Source organism: Psittacula echo, assembly GCF_963264785.1.
Source record: "Psittacula echo genome assembly, chromosome: 4".
NCBI classification, from domain to species: domain Eukaryota; kingdom Metazoa; phylum Chordata; class Aves; order Psittaciformes; family Psittacidae; genus Psittacula; species Psittacula echo.
In genome coordinates this window covers 113,365,026-113,377,757 of record NC_137738.1, presented here as the reverse complement: position 1 = coordinate 113,377,757, position 12,732 = coordinate 113,365,026, and the positions used below count along the sequence as shown (strand labels likewise).

The following is a 12,732-nucleotide window of genomic DNA, read 5'->3' as shown; positions in this document are numbered from 1 at the left end:
CTAAAAAGAACTAAAAATTTAGTGTCAGATAAGGTATCACAAACAGCACTTTAAAACAGGCATTCTGAGACCTGCAGCTAGAGTCCAGACACATAAGTAGGAGCATGGAAATTGTTTTCCAAACATTAGGTCAAGCCCTATGCAAATCACATCATTATTGTTAATAACATTGAAGAACCCAAACAGGTACAGAGTTTACATATGTTTATTTATCTGTAGCTAAAACAGCTTCCAATTATATGTGTACACATATTTATCCTAGTTTGAATGGTTATAATTATGCTGCACAGGAGCTTCACCAAACCCAGAAACTGACAAAACACAGAGTTGTCTGAAACTTAGTCTAAAAACATATTCAAGTATCAGTATTTCCAAAATTACTAGTCAGAAAATAACACAAATTGTTAACTGCAAGTCATGGTTTTCAGCAGACTCTAATCTACACACTAAAAAATGCCATCTTGCATTTTTAACACCTTTCAGAAGTCAGCTATAAAAGCTACTTTGACAAATATGCACAGCAGAAAGGCATTAAAAACTAATTAGCTCGTATTTGTACTGCATCTAGAGGCTCGAAACTACTAGCAGTGACATATCTGCATTAAAAGATAAAATTTGTATTTTTTTTCCCAAGTTCTTGGCTGTCTGTACTTGCAACTTTAAAAGGTAACAATTAAGCTATTATATTCCTCATTTCTGTTCATTTTAGTCCCATTACATTAGGCAATAGAAATTCTAGCCATATTCATTTAGCCAACTTTATTTAGCTGATTTTACTCCAGATTTGCATCAGCTAGATAAGCCTGCAGCAACACAGACGTAAGCAGCAGGACTTGTTTATATCAGAATTTATTTTTCTTTTGGAGATACAAATTTGTTCATTTTTATTTTTTTGGCTTGAGTCCAGTCAGTTTTAATACTAGCTTTCAGGAATGTTTTATTTCTAGACATCCTAGCAACTAGAATTGGTTTTTTGGTTTGTTGTTTTTTTTTTTTCCCCAGAAAAGTCATCCTAGCCACCTCTACCTGTTAATAAGAAAAGGCAGGAGATCCCTTCCCTGGATCAGGCCATTTTATGATGTATAACCTCCCACTGTGGCCAGGCCCAGATTCTTACAGCAAGGCCTTTTTTGCTGACTTGCTGTTCACTTAAAGCTTACAGTCATGCCTCAGTGTTTGGTTTACTTTTTGCTGGTGCAAATTACCTTCTGTTCTCCACTGCTTAGTTTCACTCATCACCATGTTCTTGATTTGCTTATTTTATTGCTAGATTTTTTCTGTGCAATCTCCTCACTCCACTCTGTGTTCTTCCTGGTCAAGCTCACCCCTTTCTGCAGATGTGAAGGAGTGCTGGATATCAGCTTCGGAACAGAACCCTCGTCAGTCATTAACAGTTTCTAAGAACTGCACATTTATTGCTGCACTTTGCTTCAATCTGTTAAATGGGAAATTCTGATCTGTTCTTGAACTTCACAGTCACCCTTCATTATCTGGGTTCCCGACCAGGCTTCTGTAGAGGAGATGCCCCATTTCTCTTAGCATCTGCACATCAGCATTTGATGTCAGGATTCCAGGTTTCTCCAGGAAATCTGAAGGTAACTTGTGCTAGCCCTCAACCAGCTCAGACTCCCACAAACAGGGCAACAGTGATGCAGCAGTTCCTTTTCCAGAAGAAGCTGAAGGGAGAGGAAATTACCAGTTTAAACTGGAAAGCTCGTGCTCAGCTTGGTCCTAAAAAAAAAATTAACCTGGTTTTAAACTAATAATGCAGCCCTCCCTTCCCCTACAAATTAGGCAGTCATTCACCTTGAACTTGGCAGAATTGATGGGCATTTCTCTGGCAAAATATGTAGCTATTGTGAGCCAAGGATCAAATGCCTGAAAAACACCAACAACATGATACTGAATCTTCTCTTTGGCAGTACTAACACAACAATATTTTATATGCAATTATTTTCACATCACCACTTCATTTGTCACAATGTTATGTGCTGTGTCGTGGTGCTCCAAAATAAACACATTCAGAATGAGCACAGAAAGAAGGGCAAAATCAGCAAAAGGAACATAAAATCAACCAATCTTTACTCAGTATTTTGCTTTACCCTTCACAGAGGTTTTTAAAGGTGTCATATGTCCTACTTAAAGCCTTACAATATATAGAGATCACTCCCTGAGGGGCAGCCTTACTTATGCAAGCAGTTGCATTGCCCTACATCTTGCCTCAAAGGGGTTACTTAGGCTACATCCTTCATCTTCGTTTGCGTTCAACTGTATCATTCCTTTTATTTTGCAAAATACCCAGGGTACAAAGCATTAGCTACCAGCATCAAACCACAAAAGTACACATACACACTTTCATCACAGCACATTTCCTTTAGTTTTATATAATTCACTATTAACACTGCAGAAACAAGATACCCCAAAATCTGTGAAGTACTGAGCATCTTCCAACCCACGTAGCCTTTTATAACGTAACATTAACACCCTGAGAAAACAGCCAGATGAAGAAAGGAGGCACCACTCACAGCTGTGCTTCCACTGGCCACCTGTGCTGAACATTCTACATGAGTTTTGTTATTTTCTTCCACAGACAGCAGAATCCACACAAGAGCAAAGCTCGAGCATCGAGGGCTTCAACAGCCTAAGCAGGGTGTGTGTGGAGGAACACAGCCAAACAGCAACTCTAGAGCACCTGAAAGAACCTATCCCTGGACAGAGGCCTAAAGCAGCAAGCACAAACCTATCTTGTAGCAACACTCAACACCCAAGACCCTCTAAAAGGAAGCATCACGCTACTTCCTCCGCTCTTATAGAGCCCAGCATAGCGACCACCACTCCCACTTCCTCCCACCCCGCCGCCATTTTGTCCTCCCCTCCTCTCCCTTCCCTCCGCCGCCTCGCTGCCTGGCGTCACCGTGCGCCCCGCCCCCTCGCGAGGGCGGTGCTCGGCGCGGCGGGTGCCCGGATGTGGGAGGCTCCGCCCCCGCCTCCGAGCGTTAGCGCCGCTCGCGCCCCCTCCCTCGCTCCCTGCGCGCCGTTGCGGGTCAGTGCCAGCTTCTGCCGCAGTGACGGGAGCTGAGCCGGAGCCGAGCCCGGCTGAGCCAGAGCCGGCGGCAGCGGCGGGCCCGGGGCGCGGCGGCGCCGAACACGTAACAGCGAGACCGGGACTCGGTGGATTCATCTGTTGGGGAGACGCCTGACACCCGCCAGCCGCCATGGTGAGGACCCTCCCTCGTTTCCCCTCCCCACAGACCCCCGGCTCCCGCCCCGCCGGAATATTCCAGACCCGGCTGTGCTGTGCCGCGGGGGTGAGGGGCGAGGCAATGGTTCCGCGGCCTGGCCCGGTCGCTGCTCTGCTTCACTCCTGCTGCCCTGCTTCTGACCCGTCTCCTCCGCCTCCCGCCCCCGAGCCGTCCACGTCCTCCTTAGGGCGAGCGCCTCGCTGGGCTTCCCCCTCCCGCTTTCCCCGCGGGCCACCGCTGTGGCCGTCCCGCGTCTCTCCCAGGGGTAGGCACGGCAGCCCGCTTCCCTTCTGCCGCCTACGGCCGCCTCCTGGCCGCTGTATGCCCCGCTGTCTCCTGCCGCCGCCTCCCCCCGCCCCGGCAGCTCTCATGGCGCTCGGTCCTTCCATTCCCCCCGCCTCGTCCTCCGGCACCCCCTCACCTCTCTCCCGCCCCCAAACCGGCTCCGCCGCCTCCACTCCTCTTCCCCTCAGTCCGGGGTTCGCCCTCCCTGGCCTGCACTTCATCTGTTTTCCAGATGTATCGCGACACCGGCATTTTGGTAGCCATGTGCTGTGGGGGTTGTTTTGCAGTCTCAATGGGGTTCCCTCCCACCCCCCCGCCCTTGGTGCAGCAGCGTTTCTCTCTGTTCAGACCGGAAAGCTATAATGCACGTAGCCCATGGCAGGGAGACAGGCTAGATAATGTATACTTTAATTGGTGCGCCTTTAGAAAGCTGACACTTCAAATATGATAGGCATGTGGGTTTTGAGACTGCAGGAAGAAGGTATGCGGTATGTCCAGGTGTGTTTATTTGAGTCGCTCTGGTTTTTAAATCATGACGATTTAAATTTCCTTTTTGCTGCCGTAAAATTAACCCAGAGATACAGTATGGAGTCCTGTAGTATTTTACGTCGACACTAGGGGTGTCTCCTGCTTTTCACCGCTGCCAAGAAATCAACGCCCTTTTTTAATAAACATTTATTTTAGCCTAAATTATCCAGTATCCTGGCTTCAGGAAGACTCTGGCAATATCTTGGTTTTACAGCTGGAGAAATAGAAGTGGTGTAAACTTCTTTGTTCTTAACCCGTTAAAAGCAAGGCCAGCTGTTTATCACATTTCACATTAGACCTCCCAGAGTCGAAAATGGGTTTCCTTTTGGTTTTAAGCAGGGGTTTGCAGTCTTTCCATTAAAAAATAAAGTTGTAGCAGAAGCTGATGTGCTGTGCTCAGACTGTCTTTGCCTGTGCACTTTAATGTCTGTTAGGTATGTGTTTGGAGAAATACTTTAAAATGTATAAAGGTTTGTTTTCAGCTGGTCACCAATGTGTTTACTGAATGCCTGCATGCAGTCTGGGGTTACATTAAGACTGTGAGAAAACGCAGCTTGTATTTTGAGAACAAGTGAAATAAAGACTTAAAAAGAAAAAAGTTATGATTACAAAATGCGCCATAGTTGCAGGGCTGCTAATTACTGTGCATATGTAGATGAACAGTGATCATCTTCCACACGGCAGTTGTGCTCATGCTTTCATTAGTTGAGTCTTCTGTGAAAATTTTGTTCTCAAAGACTTGCTTGATACACTAACATGTATAAAAGTAAAGAAAATGTTATTTAATCATGATGCCTGTGTTAGTGACCTTTAATGAACCTAACTTTCATGTATGATTAACTTTATGTTTTTCCCTCCATTCTGTTGTAGCTAAAGTTGTCCTAGCATATTTTGGTGGTGCAGTCCTGTTGATGGTTACTTTGTGACTTCTTGAACAGTATTTGTGTCTGATCAATTGCAGTATGTAAATGCAGATGCTGGGGGAAAAAGGGTATGCTGGATATTATCTCTACCAGTAAAGGTGTTTGCTCATATAAGCAGTAACTACACCAGGAGAGTCTTCACTATAGCTGTATCAGTATGGTGGGTCTGATAACAGCTGATCTTGGGTGCCTAATAGTCTGAAAACCAAGCTTAAAACTAAATAGCTGATAAACATTAAAAAAAAAAACCCACAACCTTTCCTTTTAGCTGTCATTCTTTTTACTGTCACTACACTGTGGATGTTGTCACTGAAAGCATTCACTTGTAATGAAATAGACCTTGTTTCAACCTTTATTTGAAGAGAGCAATTCTTTTTCACAGTTTGAAGTAACATTTCTTTTGTATTTGTACAGGACCAGAGAGCTGTCAGTTATAGCTAAGGAAGAGGTGAATGTATTGGGTTCATAGTAGGTAGCTTACGATAAAACATAAACATCTAGTGAGTCAAAGAATGTAGTGCTGGATGTTTTGCTGTAGTCAGTTCTAAAATAATCTATTGACAGAGCATAAGATGATGTGTCCATTACATAATGGTGGAAGTAATGTTGATATGCTATTTCTGTCAGAGTTGACTTAGCAAGTTTTTCCTACAAGTAGTATTTTCTAGGAAAAGGTAAATAGCATAGATAGATGCTATTAAACAATCTTGGTTTTGGATAGGTAAATTCTGTTTTCTTGGGGTGGTGCGTGTTCTGGTTCATATCCAGCTCTTGAGCTTTCTAATTGTAGGACAGAAGGCACAGAATTCCCCAGTAGTCACCCCAAACCATGTTACATGGTGCACCATATTCTTAGCTAGACTCTATTCAGTAGTTTTGACTCACTTGAGTAGCAGTGCTTCTGGTGCATTTTCTCTACCTGAATCTGATCTAACAGTGTTTCTAAATTACTGAAGCCGCCTGTTCCAGCAGAATGTTTTTCGCAAGAAGCCAAAAAACCCCCAGAAGACTGTCTTGAATCATTGTTTACTGTTTACCAGGGATTGTATTAAATAAATTGGTTCTTAGCTGAAGGAAAACCTAGTTACTCCATTACCAAATCATTTCACAGCTATCATTACAGACATCTGAAATGGTCAGTTCAGTTTTGTGACTGGTAGCAGGAACTCAGAGGCACTCGGATAGCCCATCTTATGCCTGACAGCCTACTGGTGGTCTTCCACCACAGATGGAATAACTGGTCTAGGATTCAAAAAGCACATGTTTAGGTCTGAAGAAGTATTTGGTAGGCTTATTTAAGCCACTTTGTTTAAAAAAAATATTTTAATTTAGGAGTAATTTCTAGAGGCACAGAGGCCCAATTTAAATATGCAAGTTAACCCTGTGATCTACAGATCCTGTTGGTGGAGCAGGAGACTTTTTAGAAACTAATTATATTTTTTTCACTGTTTATGCAGTAGAAATAGATTTCTGCCTTTACATGGTTGAACAGTTTAACAGGGAGAAATGAAAATTGAGTAGTTGAGGGGAAAGTGGTTTGTGGTGGACATGCATCAGGATCTTCAGAACATTCATCTTCTAAGGTATCTGACTTAGTGCTGAAAGGGAGGGTTTAAAGGAGTGAGTTTAATAACATCTAATTTGTTTTTTTAATTCATATCTTAAAAGAGATGGGACTGTCTTGTGTCAATCGGTGCCAGAAAGGGAGGTCTTAGTAGTTGTGTTATTTCTGGGGAAATAAATGAGGCAGAAATACCCATTTTAGTCCCAAACCATTTCTTGGTCTCCTGCTGTCTCCTCATTTCACTCATTTTTGTATGTCAGAAAGGTATATAGAAAGTTGTTAAGGTGTAGGCAAGCTACTAAAAGAAAACTATTTATCAGTTTTGATTGACATAATACATACTTTCAAGAAGCAATTAATCTAGCAGTGGAGATTTTACAGCTTGCTTGTAGCTGGGCTTTGAGTTAGTGCTTACCTGGCAATGTTGCATAAAGAATAGCTTTTTTTTAATTGCAGGTAATTCAAGGCCTGGCTGGACAAGTTCCTGTGTGATGTACTCTAGGTTACCCTGCTCTTGCAGGGGGGTTGGACTAGATGATCTTTTGAGGTCCCTTCCAAGCCTTGGGATTCTGTGATTCTGTATGCTTAAGAGTATTCTACTGTAATTCATAAGTTGGACTTGCATAATATTTTTCAACATTGTTTTGATTTCTTTGCTAGTGAAAGAAATCTTTTACTTTCGCTCCCTCTTTTATTACCTGTGTTTAGCTGAGTTTAAGAAAATTGTACCCTCTCCTAAAATGTTGAAAGTCTGAACAGGAGTTGAACATGAAACTATTAAGACTTCGGTTTAGTTATATGCAGTGGTGACCAGAAATTGTGTTTGTAGGAAAAACTTTCTTGTAATTTGAGCTAACAAGTCCAGAGGAGGCCACGAGGAGGAAGATCAAGGGACTGGAGCACCTTCCGTATGGAGACAGGCTGAGAAAGTTGGGGCTGCTCAGCCTGGAGGAGAGAAGGCTGCGTGGAGACCTCAGAGCAGCCTTCCAGTATCTGAAGGGGGCCTACAAGGATGCTGGGGAGGGGCTATTCATGAGGGACTGTAGTGATAGGACAAGGGGTAACGGGTTCAAACTTAAACAGGGGAAGTTTAGATTGGATCTAAGGAAGAAATTCTTTACTGAGAGGGTGGTGAGGCACTGGAATGGGTTGTCCAGGGAGGTTGTGAATGCTCCATCCTTGGTGGTGTTCAAGGCCAGGTTGGACTGAGCCTTGGGTGGCATGGTTTAGTGTGAGGTGTCCCTGCCCCCATAGCACGGGGGCTGGAACTAGATGATCTCAAGGTCCTTTCCAACCGTAACTATTCTATGATTCTATGATTCTTGAAAGCAATTTGATCTTGATTTCCTTGCCCCTCCTCTTTCCTCTCAAGCCTGTTCTCCCAGCTCTGGGTAGTATCATTTGTGAACTTGTAATTGGGAGAAAAATTACACTGCGTTGTCCTTTGTTGATCAGCATCCAGTTCATTTAGTGACACATTTCCTTATTTTCCATCCTTTTCTTCTTCTGGCCAGGATATTTTTCTCTTTTCCTAAGCTTTGTTCCTGTGTGTTCCTTACAGAAAGACCACAAGGGCAAAAGGGGCTGGCTGTTCCTGTGCTTCCTACATGCTGCTGCTTTGCCAGAATCATAAGCAGAAACGGGGAAGGTGCTACTGTTGAGGTCCTTGTTATGATCATACTCCTCCGCTTTTGGAGGAGCAAGCGCTGGGGGAGTCAAGATTGAAGTGGTGAGGAAGGAATGATGAAAGGCATGAATCTACATCGAGAGAGGAGTGAATAGTGCTTATGCTTAAAGGTTACGCAGTTGGAACCTTCTGAATAGGGTATAGTAAGAAAATAAATATCTCATTTTACTTGCCTGCCCCTGTTAATTAAAACAGAAAAAAATTTGGAACTCCGGGGAATCTGTAAGAATTTTATTGTCTGACTTGATTATATAAATTACTTAAATATGTTCTTTCTTTCCCAAAGACCCATAAGAGCTTATCTTGCTGTGTTATCCTGAAGCTGGTAAATATTGTTCTTGTTTTACACATGAAAAGTTTGAGGTCTTTGTGAGGTAATAACTTATCTAAGGTCCTTTTTATACATGAGTATGTGATGTCAGAAATGAATATTTGTAACTCTGAAAATAAATAAGTCTAAATCAAATTAATTGCTGAATTAAATAAATTTTGAGATCTTGGGGCTCATAAATTATTGGAGTTAGAATGCAGCCACCAGAAAATGTGCTGACACTGTCCATTTGGCTTAAGGCATGTGGTGGTGCACAGTAATTGAAAGCTTGGGCATACACAGCCTTTTATTCAACATCTCTGTAGCAGTGTTACCCACTTCAAGTGACTTCTTTAGAGATTACACCTGGAAATGGGCCTTTTATATCCCATAAAAGCTTTTCAGTTTCTTAGATGTCAGTGGCCTAAAGTAATCTTGACACCAGCAGTTTGAGAAAGATCTGCTACAAAGATTGCTTGAATGTGCTGAACGAAGTGGGACAGACTTGGATATGGACCAACATCTTTTAATCTGGGGAACAGATAAATCTTTCAGTATGCAAGTTCAAGTATTATGGGAGTGTTTTCACTGCTGTTTCGCTGGATCAATGATCAGGAAGCGTAAAGTATTTGAAATTCATGATTTCGTAGTGATTTAAATACAGGACTAGAAGCAATATGTTCTGCTTGAGGTATGATGTAGCTAGGTTGTTTTGGTCACTGTGTGAAATTCTGTATTTCCCTAGTAATATCGAATATCAAGATCAGTTTAAGCAGGGCTAAACTTAAGCTATGGCTTGTCTTCATATTTAGGACTGTTCTGTGTAATTTGAATGGGAAAAGTCTGTGGCAAGGTTATTTGTTTGTTAAAGTTTCAGGTGTTTCTAAGAATAAAACCCACATCTCTCAAGTAAAGTAATTTTTGGGGTGACAGTTCTTTTAAAAAGGAAAATTTAATCTTGGCATTTTAATGTAGCTTTCTAAATGTGTAGCTTGAAATTTTTAATTTGGTACCTACTTTTTTAGGCCTTTTCCACAAAGACCTTTAAAATGTTTTATATATTGCTTTTTAGATTGCACCTAGCGCAGCCACAAGCACGTTATTACTTTAACTGCCGGGGAAGCTATGTAGATGGTGCAAAACAGACTGGAGACTATATCTGACTTGCTTGTAACTTGACATTCAGTTGGCTCTGCTATTGATACTCCATTCCACAATTAAGGAAGAATCCCTAGCGATATATATAATCCTTAACTGCATTAAAGAAGTCTCAGAAACCCTTTAAATGCTTTGGATTAAAGGACAGCATTGCTCCTGAACTGCCAATAACAATCTTGGCTTCCAAGCTGTGAACAGGTTGTGCAAGGAAATACGCTCAGGTGAATATGTGTGAAGTCTTGTGTTGGTGGACTTTTTTTAAGCAAACTGTTAAGGCAAAGATTGGAACTCCCTTAGTAGGCTGATACAGTGCCTATTTTAAAAAGCTTATGCAGTTTGAAGTTCACACACACTTTGTATCATTGTCCAAATTAGGTAAAGTAAGAATTAAAAAAATGTAGTAAGACTTTCGCTAAAGAACTTAAGTAACAAATTGGGAAGGATAGGACAGGAGAGGATTGGGTAGCAGCCAGGAAGCCTAGAAGTGAAGGCCAGGATTAATATATTTTTGTGAAGAAGCCCAGCTACTGAAAAAATGGTTTCAGCTGTGATTCTCACAAGAATATAATCAGAGGATCATCTTGAAATGCTGTGGAACTTCTTTCTGTGGTGTATTTGCGACAGATAAGGAGTTTTTTTTTACTGTTTATTTTAAGCAGCTAGAAACTTCAGGAAGGAAGACCTCAGCTACAGTACTTCTCTTTTTCTGCCCCTTTTCTGTTGTTACCCTGTGAGTAGCTCCTTTTTGTGCATTTATCAGGTGTCTGGGGTTTTTTTAATAGATTGTAAAAGACAAAACTGCTGTTTCACTGCTGACTGCGTAGGTTCTGAATAGCATCACTGAAGCTGAAAGAAGTCCCTTGAATTCCCTGTGCTCAAAGATGCTATGGCTGGCAGAGAAGACTTGAAAAAGGAGTGTGAGTTTTTTATTTTTTTAAATAAACTCCACGGATATGGCATTAGGCTTGAGCTTACAAAGAACTTCTTGCGTACTTCGTAGGCATCATGACAGAACATAATGACAGAACAGCTCTTTTGGTGTTGTGTATGTAATGATGTTCCCTTGGGGAAGTTGAATTTACTATTGAGCCACTACTTAACAGGCTTAGCACCTTGGTATCTGAGCAGTCAGGGGTCAGCTTTGTTGATAATGCTGAGGGAACATGTTACAGATTTCTCAGATAAAAGCTTGGCTGCATGTAGATCTGCTAACAAGTCTAGAAAAAATAAAAGATTAATAGAAATTCTAACCAGCAATAACAAAAAAATCCCAAATGAATAAACTTGATTTTTATATTTCATTTAATGAAACTATCTTAGCACTCTAATTGTTGTTCTTCATAGAGGTGTCTAGTAAAATACCTGTTCCCTACATATTCTTAAAGTTTTTCAGGGATTCTTATAAAAATGGGGTTAGCTTTCCTGAAATAGTTCATTGAAAACACTGAGGTTGGTTATTTTAGTAATAATATTAAAGCATTTGTATTGAGCACCACTGGTGTTAGTTTTTTATTTCATATAGTGCATTAAAAAATCAGATTAGTGACAAATATAAAATCAGAAAGATTAGTAAGTTTGAATTGTGTGTAGTCTGGAATGTTAAGTTGCAGGCCTCATGTTGGTGCGAGTTCACTTCTGAAAAGTTTTAAGAAGCCAAGAAAAAATGAACAATGAGCTAAAAGGTGGTCAAATTCCCTTTCTTAGAGAGAAAACAAAGTCACATGAGTAAAAGGGACTAAAATTGAGGGGAAGTAGTAGATGGTGGTTTAAAATTTGGCATTATGTGTAGTGATGTAGTAGTGCTGTAATGCTCAGTAGTAGAGGCAGAGCAGCTAAAGATTCCAGAAGAATTGGGAGGAGTTGGTTTAAGTGAGAGAGTGGGTGGTTTTTAGCAATAGTTACATTGTGGCTGCTTTCTCAGAGGTATTGTTTAGCATCTGTGCTGTGTCAAAAATGTTTTGTGACGTTAATCCGTATTACCCAGCGTCTCACAAGGCGCAGTTAAAACACATTAAGATTAGAAGTGTTCCGTGAGTTGCAGTTCATGCCAGACTGGTGTACAAATACATACATATTATATGGTGCCTTTAAGGTTTGCAAGCAGTAGTTTTGGAACTACAACCTACAAAGAGAAGATGGGAAGTTGAAGAAAAACAGTAGCCTGTGGTTTTGTGGGCAGATTGTGTTTACATGTACAGTTGTGGAATGGATGCACTTGTGATTTGTACTGTGCCTTGGGTTAGAATGACTATAATCTTGATTGTGAGCTTCCAAAGCAACTGGTAATTATTACTGAAAGACACTGGGGCTCTGCAGGGGTGCATCTACTTGACTTATTTTGGGACTTGTGGACCCTATAAATAGCTGTATTTTTTTTCTAATGCTGCTTTGCATGTACTTTCATGCTTGCTTTTATGTGCATTTACAACTTATGGGAATTTACAGCTCCTCAGGACAGCTGTTTTTAATTGTATTGTTAGTTACAGCAATTAATAGGCTTTGATTTCTAACAGGATGAAGGAATCTTTTCTTTAGCAAGTGCTGTGACTCTTTACCAAAAATAATGCAAACGTCATTTACAGTAACGAGTGGTGTCCCTCAGGGATCGGTGTTGGGACCGGACTTGTTCAACATCATGGACAGTGGGATTGAATTGCACTCTCAGCATGTTTGCCAGTGACACCAAGCTGTGTGGTTTGGTTGATATGCTGGAGGGAAGGAATGACATCCAGAGGGACCTTGACACACTTGTGAGGTGGGCTGATGCCAACCTTAGGAAGTTCAGCCAAGCCAAGTGCAAGATCCTACACCTGGGTCAGAGCAATCCCAGGCACAGCTACAGGTTGGGCAGAGAAGAGATTCAGAGCAGCCCTGCAGAGAAGGACTTGGGGGTGTTGGTCGATGAGAAAATGAAAACATGAGCCAGCAGCATGTGCTCACAGCCCAGAAAGCCAACTGTCTCCTGGGCTGCATCAAAAGGAGCGTGACCAGCAGGTCAAAGGATGTGATCCTGCCCCTCTACTCTGCTCTCGTGA

The 12,732-nt window shown here is 41.8% G+C and overlaps 1 protein-coding gene and 1 long non-coding RNA gene across 4 annotated transcripts in view; one reads left to right on the top strand and one right to left on the bottom strand.

Annotated features, from left to right (window-relative positions):
- Positions 1-240: 240 nt before the first annotated feature.
- LOC308220426 lies at positions 241-2,824 on the bottom strand. 2 transcript variants are annotated; one of them, XR_013956659.1, is made up of 3 exons: positions 2,526-2,824; positions 1,807-1,878; positions 241-1,731 (listed from the first exon to the last, which is right to left on the bottom strand). It is a non-coding gene; the product is annotated as an uncharacterized lncRNA (long non-coding RNA). The 2 variants fall into 2 exon arrangements; XR_013956660.1 differs by having other exon boundaries at positions 241-1,676.
- A 169-nt stretch (positions 2,825-2,993) lies between these two features.
- The window catches only part of PPP3R1 (protein phosphatase 3 regulatory subunit B, alpha), a 45,101-nt gene continuing 35,362 nt past the window's right edge, over positions 2,994-12,732 (top strand). Inside the window, exon 1 of one of the 2 annotated variants that reach the window (XM_080615742.1) lies at positions 2,994-3,218. Coding sequence is in view for 1 of the 2 variants with exons in the window: in XM_080615741.1 (XP_080471867.1) it covers positions 3,216-3,218 (3 nt within the window). In the remaining variant the exon portion in view is untranslated. The remainder of the gene's footprint in view (positions 3,219-12,732) is intronic. The other variant, XM_080615741.1, reaches the window with a different exon arrangement.